This window comes from Heptranchias perlo, chromosome 38, assembly GCF_035084215.1.
Source record: "Heptranchias perlo isolate sHepPer1 chromosome 38, sHepPer1.hap1, whole genome shotgun sequence".
Lineage (NCBI taxonomy): Eukaryota > Metazoa > Chordata > Chondrichthyes > Hexanchiformes > Hexanchidae > Heptranchias > Heptranchias perlo.
Genome location: NC_090362.1, coordinates 19,205,816 through 19,233,479, shown reverse-complemented (window position 1 = coordinate 19,233,479; position 27,664 = coordinate 19,205,816). Strand labels below are relative to the sequence as shown.

At 44.4% G+C, this 27,664-nt stretch overlaps 1 protein-coding gene across 5 annotated transcripts in view; it reads left to right on the top strand.

The window, feature by feature from the left end:
- Positions 1 to 27,664, top strand: part of LOC137304840 (protein mono-ADP-ribosyltransferase PARP6-like) — an 82,773-nt gene that overhangs the window by 35,814 nt on the left and 19,295 nt on the right. For all 5 annotated transcript variants that reach the window (XM_067973630.1, XM_067973628.1, XM_067973627.1 and 2 more), the window contains exons 7-17: positions 2,090 to 2,180; positions 3,191 to 3,257; positions 4,747 to 4,896; positions 5,847 to 5,997; positions 6,835 to 6,888; positions 9,024 to 9,119; positions 12,207 to 12,299; positions 15,412 to 15,537; positions 16,491 to 16,556; positions 24,210 to 24,277; positions 27,231 to 27,279. In XM_067973630.1, coding sequence (XP_067829731.1) covers positions 2,090 to 2,180; positions 3,191 to 3,257; positions 4,747 to 4,896; positions 5,847 to 5,997; positions 6,835 to 6,888; positions 9,024 to 9,119; positions 12,207 to 12,299; positions 15,412 to 15,537; positions 16,491 to 16,556; positions 24,210 to 24,277; positions 27,231 to 27,279 — 1,011 coding nt within the window. The remainder of the gene's footprint in view (positions 1 to 2,089; positions 2,181 to 3,190; positions 3,258 to 4,746; positions 4,897 to 5,846; positions 5,998 to 6,834; positions 6,889 to 9,023; positions 9,120 to 12,206; positions 12,300 to 15,411; positions 15,538 to 16,490; positions 16,557 to 24,209; positions 24,278 to 27,230; positions 27,280 to 27,664) is intronic.

Genomic DNA, 27,664 nt, shown 5'->3' with positions numbered 1-27,664 from the left:
TGGTTTGTGTTGCTCAGACAGAGAGAACTGAGACGTGTTCAAATGACACGTTGCCTCCTGGTACTGGGGGGCGTGTCGACTTTGGTCATTTATCCCCTCGGGTAGAAGTCAGCATTGAGTGGCAGCATTTCCCCCCGAGTCAAAAGCTGATTAGACCTGGTGTGACGGCAACATCGCTGGAGGGAGACACCGAGAGGAAGGACAGCAAGAGAGAGTTGGAGCATGAATCGTACCACATGCTGTATTTATTTAAGCTACTTCAGGACTGACTACAGATGCTATACCTCAGTGGATTGCTCCAACCACGTCACACACCTAGCAGGACTAACGGGCTCCCGCCCAGGGATAATGCTCTTTCATCAAAATTGTTTCAACAAAATTAAATAAAGAAACGTACTTTGCAATGAAACTCCGAGGCAAACTACCAAGAGTTATATTTTCATGTCTATTAATTAGATGAGTCTCTCTGGTTAGGTGGTCTCTTAGGTGGTCCTACTGGTTGGGGGTCGCTGTCCACGACTTCATTCCGGCAGGTCACTGCTGTTGCCTTATTTCAACGGAATTCATTCTGCCTCGAGGCTTTGTGTTTGGCTCACCTCCACATCACCTGTGGACCTGTGCTGACTTGTTGATTCCATGTACCGTCGGGCCTCTGCCCAGCCATAGGTGTCAGGCCTGGCTGGGATTTAGTGGAGTTCCCTTTCGTTCTTGTGCTCTCCAGCAGAAGATGACAACTGACTGGTATTAAGAAAGATGCTGTGTCCTTTCTTCGATACAGCAAGTGAAGAAGCTATAATGAGGCAGAACAATTTTGTATGTGCCAAACGTCCAGGTGGAACGCTGACAGCCAACATTTCACACCTGGTGTCCACACATCTGTTTGCAGGCAAAAATCAGTGGGGATTTAAACTTCCTATGCTGCACTAAAGTTGCCCAATGAGCCACTGTGACTCAATTACAATCATCCCGCTCCGCTCCCAGCATCTAACTGATGCTTATGATGCCAGAGATTGAACCTTGGAAGCGAAGATGGAAACCGGACGTGACGTCAAAGGAAAGCGGCCTATCTGCCAGCGTTGACTTTGTGACTCCCAGAGACCAAACCCAAATAAACCACTTCATCCATTGCTCCCAGCAGAGACACAGCCAGGCCGACAGACCTAGTACACAAATGTAGTCTCCCATCAGCAATTAATATGTACAGTGGGTAACAAAACATGTAATTGCATATTCTTGAAAATATAATTTTAAAAACTGCAAGTAATCAAACCAGATGAGACGCCTTAAATTGTAGCCCCAACTGGAGGCAGAATTACAAGTTCTCAAACCAGCTCTAATTGTAACTGTATCAAAGTGATGTTGTGTAGAAGTGACCTGTCTCCATGAAAAAAGCATAGGATGAAAGTAAAGGTAGAAATGGGCTGAACTTCTCAGTGTAGTTCAGTTCAAGAAACATCATTCCATTGCAGCAGGTCTCGGGCAGTGCCAGTCACGTATTTAACATTCATTGTTAAAACAACCCTTTTCCCAGGTTCAAATGGAGTTTAGATCACAGCCAATGGAACCAAAGAAGCCCATTAGAACACAGGCACGTGGCCCACCAGGTAGTTACATGATCCATATTCTCGGGCCTAGCCTTCACCATAATGACAGGCCCAAGGCTTCTCTATATTTACTTAACAAAACGTGAGGTGCTTCCAAGGGACAGAGTAGAAAGACCAAGCAGTTTGATATTTTCCCAGCAATACAAATCTGTAGCGCTAAGATTTTCTTCCATTGGCTCCAGCTGTTCAAAGATTGAACAAATTGAGCAGAGCCCACAAAGGTATTAATTTTACACATCCTGACGGAAGGAGTCAGCTTCTTAGGCCTAATGACCTTCTCGTGTTCTGTACTTTCTTTGGTTTTTAGGCTGTTAAACAAAACCATTCATTAAAGCTCACATATGTGCAGGCATTTTGTTAGTTTCGTGGTCAATGTAAGCTGTCCCCCTACATTTCCTGCCTGCTTCAGGATCAGATATTACTGACTACAATTGTGTCCATGGAATCAGAGCTTTCTGGATGTAACTAATGTAATTTGTTAATAGGAGGAGATCGCAATTGCCTGGAAGGTGGCGAGGATAGAGCCTATCGTACTCAGAATGAGATTTTCTCTGTCTCAGTACCTGGATGGACCTGGTAAGTGACGAGAGTGAACTTCATTCAAGTCTCTTCTTGAAAATTACCCGAGCTGATTGTATAACAGTGCCTTCAATTTCGTCCAGACAAAACCCGGAAACTGGTTATGTGCACGGGGCAGAGGGTATTTAATAATAACCGGTAACAATGATACAAATCAGCAAATGTGCCAGACTTGCCTTCTCTCTCTCTTCTCCCCCTCTTCCGTCTACAGAATCTCTGGGCTTTGCCCCAGATTCCCCCCCCTCCCCATGGGTGGTTGAACCTTCTCACAGGGCAGCCTCTCAGGATCGTTACACTATCCTGGGACAAAGCTGTAAAAATGGCAAGAGTACAATTAAAGTAGAGGAGACGTAAAATGTGGCATTCAGGAGGCTTCTGGCCGTTCATCCCCATCAAAGTAGCCTACAGGGTAACTGGGTGGCACAGTGAGTTAGGACACTTTCACCCCCAGGACCTGAGTCTGCCTCCAACCCAATCTGATGAATTATAAGTCTCTCCATCTGATAGCAGGAGGGATTCTACGTGAAACAAATCTGGGGAAGTCCAACTCACCTGTGTGTAGGCGAGACCCCACAGCAAACACTGACTCTCATTCGGATTTAGTTGCCGATAAAGTTGGGTTGTCACAGTGGACACTCTCCCAAGGTTAAGATGTTCAGGGCTGTTTTTTTTTTTACATAGAATTTACAGCACAGAAACAGGCCATTCGGCCCAACACTGTGCTGGCGTTTGTGCTGCACACGAGCCTCCTCCCCATCCCACTTTGAAATGAGGGCAGCGACTTACCCGCTCTGATCTTGCCGTCTTCCCGCTGTGCCTCGATGTTAGTCTTTTGAGCAGGCGAGTGGGACACCCGCAGGAAGCCAGTGGGATCCTACTGTAAACAAATCACGGCGGATTCAAAGATTGCTGATGCACCGTGGAAATCAGCATCTTGACCCAGCGGATTATTTGTCCTGGAAGTACCTTTCGCCCTCACAAGTGACGATATTTTAATCACCCAACAGAGCCATCAGTAGAGGTTTTCCAACCATCCAACAAAGAGGGATTCGGCCTTGGACTACAACTGAAGAAGTAAGTGCTATAGTCTCCACCATAAGGGAATGTTATATTTTAAAAGCTAATTTATGTTTACATGTAATTATGTACGCATTTATGTATATTACATAAGTGTATCCCTCTAACATATTGGGAGTCTTGCATCTCACCTGCATTTCCTGCAAGTGGCACACCTACTTCCTGTGATAACTTTCCCATCGCACTCTATTGTTATAAGACAGCAGATCCTCCGTCTCAATGTGAGCAATGCCACAGGAGATCTGGTAGTATATGTAAAATATACACACAGAATACAAGGAGCACAACATTGTGTGCCTTGGTAGAAATCTGGACCTCTAGACTTTCTTGGATCTCTAAAGATTTCGATGGTCCTTACTTGTACAGACTCTTAATATACTGGTTTCAAATGCTGGAGATCATTGTTCACAAAAGGCATTAGTTAATTATTGGACTAAAGCAATGCAATAAAACACATACCTGACATGATGATATTGTGGCACTGAATGGATCTCACTCATACACTCACATAGCCCTGCAAACCCTGATACAGTGAACTACTGAACATCTATTTGATTTGATTGAAAAACATTGCTAATTGGCAAACTCACTTAGCGGGGTTGTAAAGATGGATGGCAGTGGAAAGTTCACACTGATAAGGTAAGGGGTGGTTTGAGGAAGGGGTTAAAGCATATTAGTGGAGCAGAGTAAATGGAACTAAAAACGGGGAGAGATGTAAAATGGGCTGCTGATTCACTATCATCATCCTTACACTATCGCACAAAGGCAAATTGCCTCCATTTTGACACACCGCAGTCTAAAATCTAAAATTTAGTGCTTCCGACAGCTTACATTCGTGGACTTCTGTGTCACTGACGACAGCTGATCTTTCAAAACAAAATATCAAAATTACTCGTAATGGGTCCTATGTGAAACGAGTTTGGAACGTCTCAATCCAGTTCTTGGTGGACGGTTTGTGTGGTAAATGGAAAAATGTCACGTTGGTGCAGTGCAGTCTCAAGTTTGCGCCGAAGCACACTGTTTGTCCAGGGGGTGCGGGGAGCTTTACTTTACTGTACTAGACCTGGGATTGCTTGATGGGGACACTGGGTGCCTGAAATGGAAACGTGTCCCATTTTCCAGCACTAACAGCCCTCGTCTTGATCAACACAAAATTCATAAAAAGAACTACGAATGGTTTCAAATTTTGTCATGAATACTCAAACATGTAGCAAACAAAGCGTAATTGAAAAATAATGGCCCTGAATTTCTTTGGACTTTCTGCTGCTGTGCCCCTTTAACTTCCCCAGAAGTGCGACGGGAATCCCGTTTAGGCGCATAAATCGGGTTCCTGCCGCACTTCCGACCAAGTTATGGCACAGCGGGAGCAGCTGCGAGGAAGTTCCCGGCCAATGGTCCTACAGTCCCGGAGGTGGAGGTGACCGGTGTTGTTTGGGGCGTGCGAGGGGGAGACGATGGTCAATCTCCTGTGTTTCCTACTTTGCAGAATTCTGGGAATGTTCACTTCTCAGCAGTGGAAGCACCTGAGCAACGATTTCCTGAAACACCAGCAGGAGAAGAGGCAGAGCTGGTTTAAATCGAGCGGCACAGTGAAGAAATTCCGGTCGGGACTCAGCATATTCTCGCCGATCCCAAAGTAAAGCACGTCTGGGATTTTGTTTGTGTGTTTGTTTCAAAAACGGTAGCACTTAAGGAAAATTCAGATGGCCGCGATGGAGACTTCTTTAAACTCTGGTCAATGTGTGTGATTCCATTAAGGTAGCGTCCGTCATAAGAAATTTGTGCCAAGCTGCTGTTCATGAATAGTAGGATGCACATCTGTGCCTGTAGTCTTCTCTACCTCACCTGGCCCATCGCTGTAGGGTGGAAGGCAGTCAGCAGAGTTTTAAGTGCTTCCTTGAAAGGGTGAGGATGAAAGGGGCAAGTCACTCCAAAGTTAAAAGCCTTTACACACCTCGAGGTGTCCCATTGCAGAATGGCATTGGCAGCAGCTGCGAATATTGCCGCCTTGCTGCCTTCTCAGCTGGATGGAAACCTAAAGAAGATAGGGAGGAAAAAGGCAATATTTCACCGAATGAATCGAATATCAAACCCATTTTTTAGTTTACGGCAGCAGCCATTTTGCACTCTTTACGCATTTTAGCGACAGAAAAAAAAATGAGAGCCAGACTGGGTGACAGAGCGCAGGTCAAGCACAAAATACAAAAACGTAATCATTTTTGAACTGTTCCCTTCCACATTTGAATGCCATGGTTGGGGTTCTATCCGAATTAGGGCAAGACTTCAGTGTGAACAAAGAAACATTAGTTAAAAGGAAAGTTAACAGTGTATTAGTGTTAGATAGAATCCTTTTCATGCTAAGTTTCAATGAGGTGAGAATTCTACTGATGCATCACTGATGACCATTGTCCATCTATAGGAGCAGTAAGTTTTTACTATTGGTAAGATGCATTATTAAAATCATTGGGAAATTAAGCAGTGGATGTCCACCAAATGGAAAATATAGGCCTCCACATTCTGGTAGTTTGTGAAACATTTGTATTATTCTACCAACTGCTGAAAATAACTCTCCGCTTCTCATTGTAGATCTCCAAGTTTTCCCCTCATCCAGGACTCCATGCTAAAGAGCAAACTCGGGGTGCCAGACCTCAGAGTGAATCGCATCATAAATCGTTCCATCTCCTGCACTATGAAAACCCCCAAACCCGAACTCTTTGGATACCCCTCCGCGAATCAGGCAAGTTTCACCCAGCGTAGTGCAAGTGATCTGAAAACGCTGGTTCATTTATATGGAAATTGAATATGTAAAACTTATTTGTGTAGCAAGGAGATTTAAACCAATGGTTTCCAACAGTTACAGGAGAATGGCATTCATCTGAATTGCTTTAGTTTCAAATGGTCTCTGAGCAGAAATGTACAAAGCACTTTTAAGGCACAATGTTGTTTCCCCACTAATTACCATTGACCAGATTGACCATGACCAACAACACCAAAGAATTGTACAATAAATTATTTTCAACGATACAAAGTACTTCATGACACCCCATGCCCCCCTCCTTCCTGTGGGCAAGAAGCTGAAATCTGTTTGCTCCCTCCCCCATTCCATGGACGACATTGGGAATGTGCCAGTGGAAGGGTCGTCAACCTGAAACGTTAACTCTGTTTCTTTCTCCACAGATGCTGCCTGACTTGCTGAGTATTTCCAGCATTTTCTATTTTTCTTTCAGGAGTGAAGTTAGGAAACACTTCTACACGCAAAGGGCGGTAGAAGTTTGGAACTCTCTTCTGCAATTGGCAGATAATGCCAGCTCAATTGTTAATTTTAAATCTGAGATTGATAGATTTTTATTAACCAAAGGTATTAAGGGATATGAGGTTAAGACAGGTATATGGAGTTAGGTCACAGATCAGCCATGATCTCATTGAATGAAGGAACAGGCTCGAGGGGCTGAATGGCCTACTCCTGTTCCTATGTCCACATACCAGAGCTTGGCTCATTGAGACCAGTATTAATTTATCATCAAGTAATTCTCCATTGCTCAATATCTTACCAATCTTATCTATTGATTCACAGGCTGGGAGTCACTGTAAGAACATTCCAACGCTAGAATATGGCTTTCTTGTACAGGTAAACTCTGAGGAAGTTGTGGCGTTAATAGTTAGCTGAACACTGTCGGCACACCTGTTCCTTTTTAGCACCATCTTCCCCACTTGTGTTTCTTCTAACACCAACATCCATAACACCACCATGTCCTCCTCCTTTGTTCAGTTTATTTTTAAGCAGTCTGTTAATGAATGCTAAGAAGCACAATTAAGGGGCAACCAGCTAGCTGTAATACTGGAGATCCAAAGAAGAATTCTAGTTGCAAAGTAAGTGTTGACACAACTGTGTCAGCCAACAAAGTCGAGGAGGTGGCGGGACTTACTATAAACAGAGTCTATTTAAACAGTCTCTGCAAACTACAGCAAACAGAACTCATGACCAAAACTACAGCAACATCTCCTGATAAAAGCAGGATTATTTCTCCAGGAAAATGCAGTGAGTGGAGGATAGTTACATAATACAAATTATGTGCATAAAATCAATCCCAGTCACTTACAGCTGTGCAGTCTCCAGCTGTGATTGAGAGGGGAATTACCCAATCATTTCCATTCTGGCCGGGATTTGTGGTGTCACCATAGGCAGCCCTCTATTCGAGACAATTGTCCTCTGACATCTCCTGGAGGGCAGTGTCCTCATTCTCAGATTGTTAAGGGGAAGGGAAAGAGTCCTTGCCACACGGAAAACAATTACAAAAGTAAAGTTTAAAAAAATCTTTGAAGAATCCGGGAACTTTCAAGGCAGGGGCAGCAGAGCGGCGATTGTAATATTTTACGGATTTGTTTTTGGGCATCTCGCACAAGTTTTTTCCGTCAGACTCCAGATGTCACATTTTGTTACAGATGCAAAACAATCTTAAACAAAGAGAGAAAACCAGTCATTGACCTGGAGCTTGTAATTTACAACGGCCTTCGGATCTCAGCTAAAGTTACCTGGATGCACCAATTTAGAGTACAGGCCAGTCACTAAACGAAACGTCACAACCATTCTTCAGGCTAAACTATATCCGCTGGTATTTTTTTCAGTTTGCAGTCGGTAACTCTCCATCGGGTATATTGAGCATATATCTGTAGATAAGGATACATTATATAATGTATATATTATAGTCTCTTAGGGAAAAGAATCGTTCTCATCGCTGTGTGTAGCGACTTCATTAATCTTATTTAAAGGGACAATGTCTTTACTATGTTGCTACACGTAGAGATCAAAGCAGTCCGTCCCTTTTAATAGTTATCTCCAGGTTCTGTATTTTTCTCCCCTTTTTGTCCCCCATTCTTCTCCTCTTACAGGGTGTCGGCCAGCTCCCATCTCCCCCCCCCGGCAGATGAAGTGAGAGACAAGAACCAGGCAATGGTCCCCTGTGTAACCATTGTCAGTGGCACTCTGTGATCTGCCAGAAGCAAGCCTGATTTAATTGGGACACGTTTGACATCTCTGTACTTTGCTTCGTTCAGTCAGCTGGTCAAAAGCTAAGAAGATTCACTAATTTATACAACTCTTTCTGTTGATAGACGTCCCTTGGTCATGTTGGGACTCAGCTTTAAATCACTTGAGCGATGAAGCCAGTTGTTTAGTTTTTCAAAGGTCCACCAAAGCTGGGAAGTGAGTCTGTCTTGAACAGTTAGTGTCATTTCCCAGCACTGTATGAGGGATCCTATTCATTCTCTCCACCAAGTTAATATTGACGTGATTGCCCGCCTATTTGAGGTGGGTGCTTCTATTGCTACTGGTGCCAGGCACCTGGAAATTTGCTGGGGTGGAATTCCGGTGGGGCAGGACTTTTGACCATTTTCCACTCCCGGTCACCTATTGCCAAGCCTGAGAGTAGAAAATCTAGACCAGAGAGGGTTATTTCTGTTCATTTCCCTCTGCTGTGTGAATCTGGTGATACCTACAATAGGGCCTATTTTAATTTGGCCAACCTGGCAGGAATGGGGCAGTGGTATTTAAAATATGGCTGAATGCCATTTGGGAGAGTTAGGGTACTAGAGGAAGGTATTTTGATGGGCCGAATGGCGATTTTTTTTTTGTCCTTCACTATTCTTCTGTTCTTGTTACAACATATCAATGCATCACAACATCTGTGTACGTGTACCTCGAAGAAGAATTCAATTAGTTACAGGCATATCGTCATTAATTTATATCTCAATTTTTCCATTCAGACCATGAAATACGCTGAGCAAAGGATTCCCACCTTGAATGAATACTGTGTTGTGTGTGATGAGCAGCATGTCTTCCAGAACGGATCGATGCTGAAGGTAAGCACAATGTAATTGATTTTGCAGCATGGCAGACGTAGAGTGGACGATAACTTGGTAATGCAACAGTTTGATGGACACAGCCGGGATCATGGTGTGATAGAACATAGCCATGGTGTGGTACATAGCCATGGTGTGGTACATAGCCATGGTGTGGTACATAGCCATGGTGTGGTACATAGCCATGGTGTGGTAGAACAGTGATTAACATTATTGGGTTCCCAAACAGCACGTTTGCTGTCTTGGCCTGATTACCAAATCAAAGAATGGTATTGCTATCTGGAAGATTGGCCATTCTCCTGTAACAGGGAGGAAAATTAGAAGGCAAATCATCTCTCAACAAACAGTGACACAGAAACATTGGCTAAAGCTCAGGAGTCTGATCCAGGAAATGTTAACAGCTTCGTGCTTATTTTTACCTCTTCCAAATATAGAGAAATAACTTAGAAACAGACGGAACTTGTAGGGTTTTTCTTGAAAACGTAACTGATATGGCACGACTTAAATAGTATGGGAATCCTTTGTACATTTTCCAACCAGAAGTAAAATAACAAAGACGAGAGAAAGCAAGAAAAAGGAAAGCAATCTCTCACATATCTACACACACGTGTACATATACCTACACACACACACACACGTGTACACATACCTACACATACCTACACACACACATGTGTACACATACCTACACACACACGTGTATACACATACCTACACATACACGTGTATACACATACCTACACACACGTGTGTACACATACCTACACACGTGTACACATACCTACACACACGTGTACACACACACATACACACACGTGTACACATACCTACACACACGTGTACACATATACACACACACACACACACGCGTACACATACCTACATACGCACAGTCTGAGAGTGCCCCGTTAAAGAGACAGTTGACTCTCAGCTTTTGCTTGGGTTTGGGCCTAAATCCCAGAGACGTTGAAACTCATTCTGTACCCAGTTCTTAACATTAGTCATATACAGCAGTTGCACCCATTATTTTAAGAATTTTGTATGTTTCAATGAGATCCCCTCTCAGTGTTCTGAACCCGAGTGAATACAGGCCTAGTCGACCCAATCTCTCCTCATACGACAGTCCTGCCATCCCAGGAATCAGTCTGGTGAACCTTCGCTGCACTCCCTCTATGGCAAATATATCCTTTCTTAGGTAAGGAGACCAAAACTGCACACAATACTCCAGGTGTGGTCTCACCAAGGCCCTGTATAACTGCAGTAGACTCCATCGACCCACCTTGGTTCCATAACCCTTGATACTCTTGGCCTAACAAAAACCCATCAATCTCAGTTCTGAAATTTTCATTTGACCCCCAGCCTCAGCAGCTTTCTGGATCAGCAAACTCAGCACAGGACCGTCCTGATCTCTACATCTCCGCACCGATTGCTATGACCAGCTGTGCCACTACGCGAGTTGATCCGACTACTTTTATGTTTTTAATTTTATTGAAACTATTATTATAATTTCGAAAAGTGCTCACTCCAGCCATCCATAACTCCGTGTTACTGCAAATAAGTATGGGATTCACAGAGGTCACGGGGTTTAGAGATGGCTGTTCCAGAGTGATCATTTAATATACTACGAACAAATGAAATTGATGGGCAGAAAAAGACCAACATGACTAAACACTTCTTCCCACCTCCCCCTCCCCCCGCAGCACGATAACCTCCCCCTCCCCCTCCCCCGCAGCACGATAACCTCCCCCTCCCCCCTCCCCCGCAGCACGATAACCTCCCCCTCCCCCCGCAGCACGATAACCTCCCCCTCCCCCCTCCCCCGCAGCACGATAACCTCCCCCTCCCCCTCCCCCCACCCCCGCTGCACGATAACCTCCCCCTCCCCCTCCCCCCACCCCCGCTGCACGATAACCTCCCCCTCCCCCCACCCCCGCTGCACGATAACCTCCCCCTCCCCCCTCCCCCGCAGCACGATAACCTCCCCCTCCCCCTCCCCCCACCCCCGCTGCACGATAACCTCCCCCTCCCCCTCCCCCCTCCCCCGCAGCACGATAACCTCCCCCCTCCCCCACAGCACGATAACCTCCCCCTCCCCCTCCCCCGCAGCACGATAACCTCCCCCTCCCCCTCCCCCCACCCCCGCTGCACGATAACCTCCCCCTCCCCCCTCCCCCGCAGCACGATAACCTCCCCCTCCCCCTCCCCCCTCCCCCGCAGCACGATAACCTCCCCCTCCCCCTCCCCCTCCCCCCTCCCCCGCAGCACGATAACCTCCCCCCTCCCCCGCAGCACGATAACCTCCCCCCTCCCCCACAGCACGATAACCTCCCCCCTCCCCCACAGCACGATAACCTCCCCCCTCCCCCTCCCCCGCAGCACGATAACCTCCCCCCTCCCCCGCAGCACGATAACCTCCCCCCTCCCCCACAGCACGATAACCTCCCCCCTCCCCCTCCCCCGCAGCACGATAACCTCCCCCTCCCCCCCAGCACGATAACCTGCCCCCTCCCCCACAGCACGATAACCTCCCCCTCCCCCCCAGCACGATAACCTGCCCCCTCCCCCACAGCACGATAACCTCCCCCTCCCCCCGCTGCACGATAACCTCCCCCTCCCCCAGTAGCACGATAACCTCCCCCCTCCCCCCCCAGCACGATAACCTCCCCCTCCCCCAGTAGCACGATAACCTCCTGGGAGAGGCAAAAAAACAGAGAAAAAACCCAGGGCCAATAAGGGAGAAAAAATACCCTTGAAAATTCCTCTCCGACCCCTTCAGGCGATCAAAACCAGTCCAGGAGATCACACGGACCACGTGTTATCTGTATGGACACTGACCTTCTATATGACGTGATCTCTGCCCCAGTTAGGAACCAGTCCAGCTCCCTCTTGAAGGTAAAGATTCAGCTCCCACCTCACCAGCCACCAACACCTTCCAGAGGCTCACTGCTCTCTGGGAAAAGAAGAACGCCCAACACGCAGTCTATTCCTAATCTCCATAGTTTAAGACCTGCTGCTCGTATTACTCTTGCATGGGGCTTGAATTTCAGTAGACTGACGGTCTTCTTTCTGTATTCCACTCCTGCCCAGCCTGCTGTGTGCACACGGGAGCTATGTGTTTTCTCATTCTACACCCTGGGAGTGATGTCAGGAGCAGCAGAAGAGGTCGCCACTGGAGCAGAGGTAGGTAAACAAGCTTTGTCCGTCACAGAGCGAGAGATGGAAGCCATTGGACCTCTCCAGTGGCTCAATGATAAAGTCACCGTTCCCAACCGTACTGATCTCACCCAGTCTGTGGTGAATCAGCTGACCTGAGCCAGCTCTGGGAAATACCCGCCCCTCAGGAGGGCAAAGAAATCAGCTGACTGTGTCTGATCGCTACCCAGCGACCCCTGCTGGGAGTCCACGTGCGCGAGGAAGAGATTGGGCTATGGCTGTGGTGTCCTTCACGCAGTCGAATAGCCTGCCAACGCTCATATGCAAAGAGCAGTCACTTGAGCAAGATGCTGGAGGGCAACTTGCTCCCGTGGAACCAGATCCCAGTAAGAGACTCAACATCTTCAGGAGAAGAGGTGAAAAGAGAAAAGCTGGAAAGAAAAAAAATGTATTGCAGCTATAAAGAGAAAAAAAGAAAGATTTGCATTTATATAGCGCCTTTCACAACTTCAGGATGTCCCAAAGCTCTTTACAGCCAATGAAGTACTTTTTGGCAGTGTAGTCACTGTTGTAATGTAGGAAATGTGGCAGCCAATTTGCGCACAGCAAGATCCCACAAACAGCGATGTGAAAATGACCAGATAATCTGTTTTAGTGATGTTGGTTGAGGGATAAATATTGGCCAGGACACCGGGGAGAACTCCCCTGCTCTTCTTCAAAATAGTGCCATGGGATCTTTTAATGTCCACCTGAGGGAGCAGACGGGGCCTCGGTTTTAACGTCTCATCCGAAAGACGGCACCTCAGACAGCGCGGCCCTCCCTCAGTACTGCACTGGAGAATCAGCCTGGATCTTGTGCTTAAGTCCGATGGAGTGGAACTTGAACCCGTAACCGTCTGGCTCAGAGGCGAGAGTGCTTACCCACTGAGCCACTGCTGACACCTATTAACAGAGAGCGTCCTCCGAAAATTACAACAGCCCAGATTTTCCGATTGACGTGGGTTAACTGATGCTGGTAAAATGACACCAATCAGAAAATCTGAACCAACGTGGCTTCCTTTCAATGTGACTTCCAGGGAGGCGGGGTGGGGGATTATATTATGGGGACCTCAGTAAATTTCTGAAGGTGCTGTAAAGCCTGAGTGCAATGATGCTGAATGATTTCACTCTTACCATTACAGTGAATTGGGATGAACCCCATAACGGGCATCCATATTTCAGTTTAGTGTCTGATTTATTTTTTGTTCTGACTGAATTGTTTTGCTGTGTTTAGATTATGTCACCTGAAGCAGTGTTACTGGGAAATCTTTATAATATTTCTTGCATCTGTCACAAATGGGTTGCCTGCCTGTGTGGAGTCATCAGTCCAAGTATTTTTAAGTCCCAGTGCTTTTCTCCTTCCCAATTGGTTAGTTTCTACTTTCGATGTTCACTAATTGCGTTACCAAGACCTTTCTCCCCAATCACATTCCACCATAAAAAATTCTGAGATGCAGCTGCCATGACAACGGCCCCAACGGCTCAACAACAATTTACATTTATATAGCACCTTTAACGCAGTAAAATGTCCCAAGGGTCTTCACAGGAATTTTATCTGACAAGAATTCTCAAGGGTAACTATACATCCCTCAAGATAAAATTTATAAAACAACCACTTGCATTTTTATATCGTCACTAATGTAATAAATTATCCTGAAGTGCTCCACATAAGATGCTGAACAGTAACAGATGAGCTAGGAGAGGTGAGATGGTTGAAAAGAGTTACGAGGTGAAGGAGGGAGTTTCAGAGGGTAGGGCTGAGATAACTGAAGACACGGCCACTGATGCGGGGGTGGGGTGGGGGAGGAGGGCTGCACAAGGGGCCAGACTCATAGGACTGAGAAGAAAGAGCTGGGATCCAAGATGGGAGAAGATTGCTGAGGTGGGGTGGTGCGAGTCCTTGATAGGATTAATAAATCAGGATCAAGGATTTCAAATTGAGCGCTGGGAGCCATTGGAGATCGTCGACAACACGGGTTGTTGAGCGAATGGGACTTGGTGTGGGAACAGGAATTTTTGGGTGAGTTGAAGTTTCTGTAGAGTGAAGCAAGGGAGGCCAGCGAGAACTATGTTGGAGAAATCGAATCTTGAGGTAACAAAAACTCACCATGTTTTACAATTTTGATGCTCACCCAATGGATTAAGACACGAGTAGCTGAATCATTCCAGCCAAACCGTTCCCAGGTTTGACGTCCAGTTAGTTATATGTTAGCTGATCTCAGCCAGGGTGATAGTAGGACTGCTACAATTGGTTTCACCATCACTGGAGAGGGAGGCGATCATTGTCTAAACATTCTGCTCCTGATCGCTATCCTGCTGATGGTCATTTGGGTAAAATGCTGGAGAGCAATCAGTGGGTGTGGAGCTGTACTCCAGCAATGCCTCTTGGCAGAGAAGGAGGAGAAGGGAGAGGAGGAAATGGGCATAAAGAGGAAGAAATATATTTCTGAATGCAGAATTTGTAATCTAGGAAGGTTCGAGTAACGGCGACATGGAGCGGGAATGTCTGTGACACTATTACTATATGAAATATTCTCTGTCATGGTCTATTGGCCCCTCCCTTAATGTTTTGGGTTGTACATTACCACAGATTATAAGGTACTCTGCAGCGATCAATATTTGCTCCTTGTACAACCCCACTCCTCACTTCTCAACCCCTTCCTGCTTGTCCAAATGTGTTTCTGGAAAGCCCCTTCGACAACACCATGGCTGCTTCTAACTATCCCACCACTGTTGCTGCCATGGTCTCCCCGCCTTTCTGTCACAGCCACAAAAGAGTGACAAGGACGGAGGGCTATCCTGTCATTCTCAGAGCCGCCCAGAAGAAATAAACCTTAATGCTGTCACCTAGACATGAAAAGTATGCAGACCATCACTGTAAATAACAGAACCTCTTACTCCTGATCCTTAGCATGTATGAAACAGAATGGCCTGAGCGGAGGGATGAGACACAATCACATAATGAAGATGTTAAGGACCATTGTATTCTAAATAACTTAAGCATTTCATCTTTGATTAGCCTCGACCAATGCTAAGCTTGAACTAAAAGTGGGGAATGTTACTTGCCTCAGAGAGTGATAACCGAGGACTTATTTTTCAGGTGGTGGACTTGTTAGTGGCAATGTGCCGAGCTGCTCTAGAATCTCCAAGGAAAAGCATTATATTTGAGCCTTATCCTTCTGTTGTGGACCCAAGTGATCCCAAAACACTTGCGTTCAACCCCAAGGTGAGCCATTTAAAAATAACCTTATATCAAACTCCAACCTTATAGCTGATCATATATCAATGAGGTAATGTCACCTCACCGCCTGCACTTCTGGTAATGCCTTGTGTTGCTGGAGAGGGGAGATTTTGGATTAGTCCCTAATCCCCAATTCCCGATGAATCTCTTTTATCCCCTACTTCATCTCATCTATCTCGTTGTGCTTGCCCCCTATTTCCCCGTCCCATGTTTTGTAAACACAAAGGGTAATTGCTAAAAATCATCTCAGTCCACTAACACTGTATTCAACACTAAATTAAAGTTGACTATTCAAACTATATATTGGTCTTTTTAATGGTTAAAGAATTAGAATTTAGCAATTTAATGTGTTGTTTTGCCACATTTTTACCTGATTAGTTTTCTTCTGCTTCCTTTTCATTCTGTTCTTCAGCCCAGGTAGATTTGTAAGTAATCTCCTCCCAGCCCACTCAGGCAGTTATTAATAGCTACTCTGCCCAGTTTTTAAGCGAGTATGGAACTTTCTCAATGCCAATCCCGCCCTCAGATTCTATTGTTTTACCTCAGTGGTTAACTGCCATCAACAGAAATTGTTGTTCACAATAACTTCATTGGGATCTTCAGTATGTAAGGACAAAGTTACACTTTGTGGGATAATTTAGATGAATTTCTACCCAAGAACAGTTGGAATTTTAGGAACGATCACTAAGGAGTTCCACTGGATCTCGTGTCCATCTGAACTCTAATGTCCACCCTTTATTTCCTATTATCTCACCAATTCATTATTCAATGTACAACTCCCATGAGTTTGGACTTCAACCACAAGTCCTTTGTGAGGGACTTCCTGCCTCCATCATTGACAATGTTGGCAGCTTAAGCTGCTGTAAACTGTTATCACAATCGTGCTGTCACCCACAGGATGACCTGTGTCTTACCATTTTCCTGTCCTCCATTTGTAGAAGAAGAACTACGAGCGACTACAGAAAGCCCTGGATAGTGTAATGTCCATCAGAGAAATGACCCAGGTATGTCAACGGTGCTTACTCTACATGGCTGCCCTTTGGATTACAATATTTTCTTCACTGGAAATGCTGCTAAAGACAGAAAATTACCAACTTAGATTAAAGACAATGAACATTGACACTTTGCTAGTTACTGGGATGGATTTTCAACTTGCTGTCTGGGTGTAAAACTGGTATCGCACATCAGCCGCCCTGATTTTCATTACCATTGGTTTCAATCAAAATTGGGCGGTTTTTATAACGAGTGGATAATCTGAAACACCAGATTTACGCTCAGGCAGCAGGTTGAAAATCGACCTCCATTTGTAGTTGTACCAACAATAGCCAATAATATTTATTCTCCTCAGTAAAACCTCAACCTGCCTTGAAAAGACTCCTTAACTCCCTCAGTCTTCTACACCTTCTACAATCTATACTTCATGCCAAAGTTTTCTGATTAGTTTCAGTGTTTTTGACATGAAAAAAACAATTAGGAAGAAAAAAAATGTCTCCTCCCCTTTATGATTGGTTCATTGTTTTTCACAGTAGAAACAACCAATCAGATACACTGGCAAAACAAAATTGAGCTGCCATTGCAGTTTGCTGCTTAACTCTGCATTGCCACCCCCAAAAATGTGGAAAAGCAAAGAAATAAGTTGTAATTTATCTCAGTGTTACCTGCTAATTTGTTTCTGACCCATGATCACCAGCATCATCTGCCGCTCTCTTCCTGGACCTCCCATTGGTACCAACAGTTTACAAACCAGACCTCCCATCTGACATAACCTAGGCCCTTGCCTTACACCTCTTCTAAGCTTGACTCAAGCTTGCTTTTGGATCTTAGCTCCCTGTGTCAGCTTAGCTCAGTGGTAGCACTGCTGTTTGAGTCACACGGTCTTGTGTTAAAGCCCTGCTCCTGGGGCTTGACCATATAATCTAGGCTGACACTTCAATCTAGTTCTGGGGGAGTTCTGCATTGTTGGAGGTCTTGTTTTTTGGATAAAATGTTAAACTGAGTCCCTGGCTACCTGCTCAGTTAGATGTAAAAGATCCCATGGCACATTCGAAGAAGAACAGGAGAGTTATCCTGGTGATCTGGCCAACATTTATCTCTCGACATACACCATCAAAATAGTTTAAATGGTCATTTATCTCATTGCTGTTTATGGGACCTTGCTATACTCAAATTGGCTGCCATGTTTACCAACATAACAATAAGTATACTTCAAAATAATTCATTGGTTGTGAAGTACATTTGGACATCCTGAGAATGTGAAAGGTGCTGTATAAATGCAAGTTCTTTCTTTACCCATTGAGGAATGCTTCAGGAGATGAAATGCTACATTGTTGGAAGTGAAGTCCATGATACAGTTTTGAGTTTCAGATTCATATTTATACACCATTTGATTTCATGGGGGCAAAATTGGACTTGGGCGGGGATGCAAAACAAATGGAATCGCAATTGCCTCTCGTCATACCACGCCCAATATCCACTGAAGTCAGCGGAACCGAATCTCAGGCGAGGCTTATAACGGGGGGCCGATGCGATACCCCTTGTTTTGCCTCCCCGCCCAAGTCCAGTTTCACCCTCTATGTGTTTATGATGCTGTTGGAACTCCAGGAGTATGTTGCAATCTTGTAAGAAATTCACAGGCAAATAAATATTTCCTTCTTGATAAAGTTTCCAGCATCACCAAGACTCCTGGGTCCAGCCGATAGTCCCTAGGACCCTCGGAGCTTTGTCCCATTCCTGCCAAAAATAAATTCACTTAAGGCCTGCTAACCTTGCCACTTAAAGTAGGGGATTTATATTGTGGAGCCTCCTAGTGCTTTTTCTTTTCATAATTTAAAAATGGTTCATCAGATTTTACCCTCACTTCATGAACAATTTCCACTTATTGGTCCTCAGATTCCTTTCAAAAATAATAATAGTAATAATCTCCGTCCAATGCACTGGTTTGTGGATGTCAGAAAGGAATGTGGTCCCCAAAATCCTGAAATCCCATGTAATAAAAACACAGTTTCACTTATTCAGTCACCATAAACCATTGGCTTTGCCTATAATCTCCCAAACTAATACAAGAACATCATGTTGTCTGTTTGCTAAGCAACTTCCAATCGTCAGCTTGTAGAATCATAGAATGATACAGCACGGAAAGAGGCCATTTGGCCCATTATTGAAAGAGCTATCCAGTTAGTTCCATTGTCCTGCTCTTTCCCCATAGCCCTGTAAATTTCAAGTATTTATCCAATTCCCTTTTGAAAGTTACTATTGAATCTGCTTCCACCGCCCTTTCAGGCAGCACATTCCAGATCAGAACAACTCATGGGTACTTTTTGAAAGCAAAACTTTTGGAGTCTAAAAGAATATTTGATTCTGCGTCTGCAAACACGCTGTCCTTAAAGAATCATTTATCAGTTCAGTAACTACAAACATTTGATTAGCAATTTGCTGGATTTGACCAGAGGCTTGTCACTCAATCTTGATGCATCAAAAAATAAACACACTTAAAAACTCCATTCACAAACGTCAATCACCACTGACACATCACCACTGTAACTTAAAATGCTTTATTAGATTTTGTATGAGCTTCATAAATAGGTTCCTTTTGAAAATGGGCATATCAGGAGCTTTCCCCGCATCTTGCCTACAAGAAACTGTAGGAACTATTACTGTCACAAAGTGCCCACGCTTTGAGTTTTAAAAATATCTTGAAATGCATGATTTTGGTTAAAGGCCCACAAGAACGATTGTGATTGACAACAATTTGAAGCAGATTTCTGCAGCTCCTAACAGCTCAGCAAAAGAGACGGACAGTCTGTCAAATGAAATAAGTGAAGGAGGAAGGAAAAAATGGTGATGTAAAGGAAAACACTAAAATTGCAAACAATAAGAAATTAAAGTGTTGCAGCGAGTGGTTTAGTGTGCAAAAAGCCAACTTAATGTGTTTTTCTGTACATCTTGTTGGTCAAACACTGATGAGAGTCACAGAGAAGCCTCTAACTCGGTTCCATGTCTGTCTCACTGCAAAAAGAAAGGGAGTGGGAGGAAATCAATCTACAACTAGGAAACAGTTTCTTTTTATATGTATAAATCACTGAAAAACTCCAAAGCCAAATTCTTCTGCATGTGGTGAATTAAGTTCCTACTTGGGTCTGGAAGTTCTTCCAGAGTGTTTTTTTTTAAAAAAATGTTTTTCCTATTTTCGCCCCTCCTAAATCCTTGGAGTCACATTGGGACATTGTTCCACTGGTGCCATCTGCTACATCACCCAATTGGCCATTCATCATGTGTCAGCCTTGACAGTGAGTGTCGGTAGGCCCATCACAACCAAGTCTGATAATGTTACCGTAAGTCTTCACATACATATGGACACGATGGGCCAAATGGCCCCCTTCTGTATCTTTTCTATGGTTCTATCAGGGGTCGTTGGATAGTGACCAGGGATGCCGAAGGTAACTGTAGCACCCCATACTGCTGTCCCAGCTCAGATGAGCTAACAGCATAAACCGAGGATCAGACATTTCTGCTTTGCTGAGCTGGGTTTTTTAAATTTACGCATTGGGTCATCAGCGGAGCTTTCAAGATTGCTTTGATTATTGACGTTTGCCTCAGTAATCCCAGTGAGAGCAGGCGAAGACTTGAGGCAGTGAACTGAAGTGCTCCCTCAGATGTTTCAGAACACTTAAGATAGGAATATGACAGCAAGTCAAATCACCAATATAATCCTCAGTACATCAAGAAACTCTTTCCAAATACAAGTATGTATGTATGTCTGACATGTAAATTATTCAGTATTGCAGATACTTCACCAGGAAGTCACCTAGGAATATCACCAATAAGTAGCCCAATTTATTTATTGAGAAAGACAATATGGGGCAGATTTTCCTCGTCGTACTCCGTCTTGTGTGCCAGTTTCTGAAGCGTTAGGATGATAAAATTGGAGCCGGTTCCCATAACAACAGGCCTCTGCCTTCTTTGTGCCTGAAGGAGGCATTTGCAGGGTTATTCCCAACATACATTTTATGCAAATAATGCAGGATTGATGCCACAATGCCTCCCACATCATTTTCCGGGGTTTCTACCCAACAATTGCCACAAAGAAGGCGTGCATAGACAGAGTGGGCCCCTTCAGATCGGAGTGTCTGCAAAGGGACTACCAGCGGCCTCTTTGGATCTCCAATAAGGTGTTAAAATTTATTTGGGCCAGCAAAAAAGAATAGTGAAGCAGGAGACCATCTGGCTGCTGTTTCTGATGGGTCCCCCCCACCAAAGGATATGGGCTAGACATCTTTTCATAGATGGTATCTCCACCCAGTGCACGGCCAGCCCATGCAAATAACCTGAACCCAGAACTTCAACCAAGTTCAGATATGTTCAAGGTTGGACGGGTTTCGACGACTTAGGCAGGGCTTCATTTTTGTCAAAGCCCTAATAAACCAACACCTTAGGAGGAATGAGAGAGGATAGTTCAAAGGAGCAATTTCTCATGACTCAGCTTCATTGAGCGCATTTGTTTGGGGTGAGCTGCTTTCCATTTGTGCTGACTTACCTACCCTGCTTGTAATTTTCCTCATCATTCCTTCCTTGTCCTGCTAGACTTTGAGTCACTCAATTGCCTCTTTTTCCATTTGATCTTAATTATTGTTTTAATGATTCAGTGATAGAAGATTTGCAGTACAGACAGCGTAAAAGTAAATTATATGGCTATACTTAGAACACATGTATACACATTGGAGATGAGAAAGAAAGGAGTTGCATTTATGTTTCATAGTATCATAGTATGTTACAGCAAAGAAGGAGGCTATTCGGCCCATAGTGCCTGTGCTAGCTCCCTGAAAGAGCTATCCAATTAGTCCCAATCCCCTACTCTTTCCCCATAGCACTCTAAATTTTTTCCCTTCAAGTACTTATCCAATTCCCTTTTGAAAATTATTATTGAAACTGCTTCCACCATCCTTTCCGGCAGCGTATTCCAGATCATAACAACTCTCTGCATAAGAAAATGTTTCCTCATATTGCCTCTGGTTCGTTTGCCAATTACTGTAAACCTGTGTCCTCTGATTACCGACCCTCCTGCCACTGGAAACAGTTTCTCTTTATTTACTCTATCAAAACCGTTCATGATCTTGAACACCTCCATCAAATCTCCTCTTAACCTTCTCTGCTGTAAGGAGAACAATCCCAGCTTCTCCAGTCTCTCCACATAACTGAAGTCCCTCATTCCTGGATACCATTCTAGTAAATCTCTTCTGTACCCTCTCTAAAGCCTTCACATCCTTCCTAAAGTGTGGAGCCTTTCACATAGCTTCTTTCATAACCTTGGGACATCCCAGAATGCTTCACAGTCATTGAATTACTTTTGAAGTTTTTTAAAAATTCATTCATGGGATGTGGGTGTCGCTGGCAAGGCCAGTATTTATTGCCCATCCCTAATTGTCCTTGAGAAGGTGCTGGTGAGCTGCCTTCTTGAACCGCTGCAGTCTGTGAGGTGAAGGTTCTCCCACAGTGCTGTTAGGTAGGGAGTTCCAGGATTTTGACACAGCAATGATGAAGGAACGGCGATATATTCCCAAGACTGGATGGTGTGTGACTTGGAGGGGAACGTGCAGGTGGTGTTGTTCCCTTGCATCTGCTGCCCTTGTCCTTCTGGGTTGTAGAGGTTGCGGGTTTGGGAGGTGCTTTTGAAGAAGCCTTGGCGAGTTGCTGCAGTGCATCTTGTAGATGATACATACTGCAGCCATGGTGCACCGGTGTTGGAGGGAATGAATGTTTAGGGTGGTGGATGGGGTGCCGATCAAGCGGGCTGCTTTGTCCTGGATGGTGTCAAGCTTCTTGAGTGTTGTTGGAGCTGCACTCATCCAGGCAAGTGGAGGGTATTCCATCACACTCCTGACTTGTGCCTTGTAGATGGTGGAAAGGCTTTGGGGAGTTGGGAGGTGAGTCACTCGCTGCAGAATACCCAGCCTCTGGCCTGCTCTTGTAGTCACAGTATTTATGTGGTTGGTCCAGTTAAGTTTCTGGTCAGTGGTGACCCCCAGGATGTTGATGGTGGGGGATTCGGCGATGGTAGTGTCACTGAATCTCAAGGGGAGGTGGTTAGACTTTCTCTTGTTGGAGATGGTCATTGCCTGGCACTTGTCTGACGTGAATGTTACTTCCACTTATGAGCCCAAGCCTGGATGTTGTCCAGGTCTTGCTGCATGCGGGCTTGGACTGCTTCATTATCTGAGGGGTTGCGAATGGAACTAAACACTGTGCAATCGTCAGCAAACATCCCCACTTCTGATCTTATGATGGAGGGAAGGTCATTGATGAAGCAGCTGAAGATGGTTGGGCCTAGGACACTGCCCTGAGGAACTCCTGCAACTATGTCCTGGGGTTGAGATGATTGGCCTCGAACAACTACTACCATCTTCCTTTGTGCTAGGTATGACTCCAGCCACTGGAATGTTTTCCCCCTGATTCCCATTTACTTCAATTTTACTAGGGCTCCTTGATGCCACCTGAAGTCATTTTGTTATATAGGCAAATGCTAATTTGCTCACAGCAAGGCCCCACAAACAGCAATGAGATGAACCTGTTTTGGTGGTGTTGGTTGAGGAGTAAGGGGATCTTCCCCTGCACTTCTTCAAAGAGTGCCATGGGATATTTTACATTTGCTTGAGCAGGTAGCCAGGGCCTCAGCTTAATGTCCCATCCAAAAGAAACAACACCTGTCAACAATGCAGCAATCTCTCAGCACTGGACTGAAGTCTACATCATGTACTCAAGTCCTCGGAGTGGGGCTTGAATCCATCAACTTCTGACTCAGAGGTGAGAGTGGTACCAACTGAGCCAAGCTGACACATGCAGAGAAGCACGTTTGTATGGAAAGTGTAATGAATGGGTACTGTATCCAGGCAAGAAAGTACATAAAGAAATTGCCTGTCTCACCCTCAATTGTTAAGTGGGGATGCAAAAACTACACATGTAGGAATTGGGACACGTACAAATCACACCCTTCTAGGTGGGCATGGTTTTTTACCTCTTACCCAGAGCTATTTGCTAAATTTGTACAGATGAAAATGCATTATTCTGAATTTGTATCTAACTAGCCTCAGTGTGTGTGTACTAATATCAAACAGCACCAGGGCTCTGGTCACACCTCACCCTGATTGTTGTGACCAGTTTTGGTCATTGAAACACAGAAGGAATATTCGCGCCCCAAAGATGGTGTGAAAGGTGACAGAAGGCCGATCCCTAAAATTAGAGCGCTGAATTATGAGGAACCACTGGAGAAATTTGGGCTTTTCAACACTGAAAGGAAACAACTAAGAGGGGATCTCGGAGATTGATAAGATAGTAAATGGTACAGAAGAGGTAAAGCCAGAGCATTATGTCAAGTCAAACCACGAACAGGGAACGATGAGACACTGAATCAAACCGGTGAAAGGCAAATTTAGTACTGATATAAGGAAATTCTTCATTTAAGGAGGCAAAAGCTTATGGAATCATTTAAGAAACCAGATGCTGTGACGGAGGAGTGTAGGTTGGTTTTGGATGGATGAAGTAGGATGGGTTGAATGGGCTTTCTCAATCTCATCTACTGATCTCATAAATTGATTTTTTTTAAAAACTAAGGCTAAAGTGCAGAGTTTCCCCAACAGGTTAACGACTTGTCATGTCTCTTATAGGGATCATACCTGGAGATCAAAAAACAAATGGACAAGCTGGACCCCCTGGCTCACCCATTGCTGCAATGGTATCTCAACTTAGTGTGTGTGTTTTCGTAGTGTCTTTTGATATTGCTCAGAGTTGCCATTATATTTCCTACATTTTTCTCCCTCCTCTAAAACATGTAATCTGTTTGTGCATCAAGAGATATTTTGAAGACAGTTTTGAAGCACCATCAGCTACTAGTAATAACTGTAACATAAATGAAAGGGAACTGAACCCAATCACATTGTGAATTTCAGTATAGATTAGTTGGAGTGGAATGTCTTGATGAGACTTAATGCATGATTCACCAGAACATATCAAAGCAGGCTGCTTTTAACTAACTGCTTGAAAGCTTAAAACATGACAAGACATGGTGAAGAAAGACTGATAAATACCAGAAATAATATAGATATTACAGTTTATAACTCTGATTTTTAAAAAATCTCAGTTTAAATTAGCTTTAAAACATCACAATTGAAATAGAAATACTTCAGAGCCAATATATTGGTTGGAGAGATGAACGTTTACAGTAGTAACTCTTTGAAGGGACAAAGTATCCTTAAATTACAAATATTTTGAACGCAAAACTTGCCAAGAGTGACAGTTTCAGTAGTACAATCATGGGATCTGGTCAAAGAAGCTGCTTACTCCCTGATCCAAAGTGGGTCAATTGAGTTAATGGTGTTTTAAGCCAAAAGTCAGTGTGACATGTGAAATAGCTCAAACACAGGCAGGCTGTTATCATCTTGCTTTCGCATTTATAGGTCGTTGGTATTGTTCAGGTGGATTACCTGGGTCTCACCTCAAAGCATTTTTCTGAGTATAAAAGTCCTGCACATTTCATACCTCAGCAGTTAATCTGGTTTTATGTAAGGCACGGGGATGGGACACAGTGCTAGATCATAAATCTTGCACTGTATTCTATTGGTTCACTGAGGAGTCAATGTCCTTTCTCTGAAAGTTAATTGTTTCATCCCAAGTTGTGCAGGGTCGTTTTCAAAAAATCTCATCCAATTGGTTTGTCCATATGACCCTCTGTGAATTGGTTCCAGATTACTGTATTTTGAATTCATTCAATACTTTGCATGTATTGCTCTTTGTGAATAAACCTGTTTGGTAATTTAGTTTGGCACCAAAGCGTCTGACAAAACTGGTATCCGTTTTCTGAAGCGATGTGGAATGTAGTGGAATTGCTACATGCTATCCAGTAACTACAAAAGGGTTAATCGTTCATCCAGGGCACATTATCTCAGATTATTTCATTCATAATGTCATATTTCAGTTTGTAGGGAGTGTGGGTTTGCCCGTGGAAGTGGAGTTAATCCATTGGGCAAAAGAAAAAAATACCTGGAGTGAACTTCAATTGTAAAAGTAACGTTGCACTTCAGACTCCTAGGCATGGGAGCTGGGTGTCTTGTGGTGGAATATCTTCATTTTATCCTTAATCATGTAATGGGAAAGCCATTAGAAAACCAGACAGTAAAGAGATGCTCCCCCATATAATGCGACTGTGGTATATATTTATCGACCTGTAATGGCTAAGGGAAGCACTGTTTATTTACTGACTTACTGGACCATCTCTGAGACCACGGAATCATACGGCACAGAAAGAGGCCATTTGGCCCATCGTGCCTGCGCTGGCTCTTTGAAAGAGCTATCCAATTAGCCCCACTCCCTTGCTCTTTCCCCCAAGGGACCTCTTAGAAATTTCGCTTTAAATTCTTTCAGTGAAATATGCACCCCTATCCATTTTCATATTGCAGCAATCTCCACTCTTCCCCCCACCTCCTGCCCTTACAACAGCTTAAGCTCGGACTCACTATGACCAATACTACTGGAGATGGATATATAAATATATTTGGCATGCATCTCTCATACTCGGGAGGGTACACACTCGATGTCACATTTTGTTCCAGATATAAAATGATCTTGAAAATAAAACCAGGCATTACATTTGGGTTCTGCCCAGGAGCCTGAAACTTAAATGTCATTTACTGACCACTAATTCACCTCACAAATTCTCGACCGACTACAGTGACTTGGGTTCACACAAGGAGTAACTGAGCAGTGGCCCTGAAGAGACAGACGAGGTTAGCAGTTAAACATCACCACCGTGTGCCAGACACTGGACTAGCAATGCTTGTAAATAATTAGATTAGTATTTATAAAGTGCTTTCTCACATTAAGATATCTCAAAGCACTTTAAATGGTGCCTTTTGAAGCGTAGAGGCCATTGTCATCATCTTACATAAAGAATGGCTGTCATCCATAGAACCTTGGCGTTTGTTCCCCGTTAATTTAAATAAGAGGAAACTTGAGCATCTCGGGTGTGCAATTTTCCAACCAGTGCTCTCTATACGTGCCAATTTCCCCGGGGACACCCGACAGGGAAATCAGCCCTCATATACCATCCTAAGTAAGTCTGTCACAGTGTGTGACATCCCATGAGAGTTTTTCCCTGCCTACCATGAAGAGTTTGAATTTGGTCTTGAGTCAGCGGGAATTTCCTCGGAGCTTCCGCTGTAACTTTGGCCGTTTAGAAGCGTAAACAAAGTTTCTGCCGAACTTCCAGCGGTGATGCAAGACAAGCCCCGAGGGTCGTGCCTTGCAGATCAGCTGATTTCCCCGAATGCTGGCCCTACCCACCATCATTTTGGCTGCTTTATTTGCCCATCAAAGGAATTGCAACATTATAAAGAAGAAACTTCAAGCCCTTCAGCACTTAACACTCTAGTCATTTATCGCACTGCTGTTTGTGGGATCTTACTGTGCAGAAATTGGCTGCCGCGTCTCCTACAGTACAACAGTGACTACACTTCAAAAGTACTTCACTGGGTGTAAAGAGCTTTGGGATGTCCTGAGGTTGTGAAAGGCCCTATAGAAAAGCAAGTCTTTCTTAATCTCAATCCTTTATCAGGTGGTGGGAGGGGGGAGAAAATTGGTTGGGGGAAAGTTATGGAAATTTAGCAACGCATTATTTTGTGTTTATTTTCTAGGATTATCTCAAGCAACAGGTCACACATCGTGAAACTACCACTTAGCAGAGTAAGTGGCTTCATTCCGTTAAATATTCCCGACCTAGTTTGACTAAATTTATTGTGCTGCTCCGTATTCACCACCCATCAAAGGGGAAGTAGGCCGTTTTTCTGCACATGTTCACACGTGACCATTGGACAGAGTGCGTGTATTTGGAGAAATTGAGTGGAGCTCCTTCATTTACACGGCCTGTTATCTAACTGCTGTTGAAGGGGGTACTGCCCTCTTAAGAAGTGACTGGCAAAGGTTTTATTGTAATGGGCATTCCCCTGATAATCCAGTTGCCAATCACAAAGTATGGAGCTGAGCCAATCAAACCATGAAGGTCCCAGGTTGGACGCCTGGCCTGTGGTGAATTTGTTGATCTGATCACCATTTGGTGATCTCTTTCATC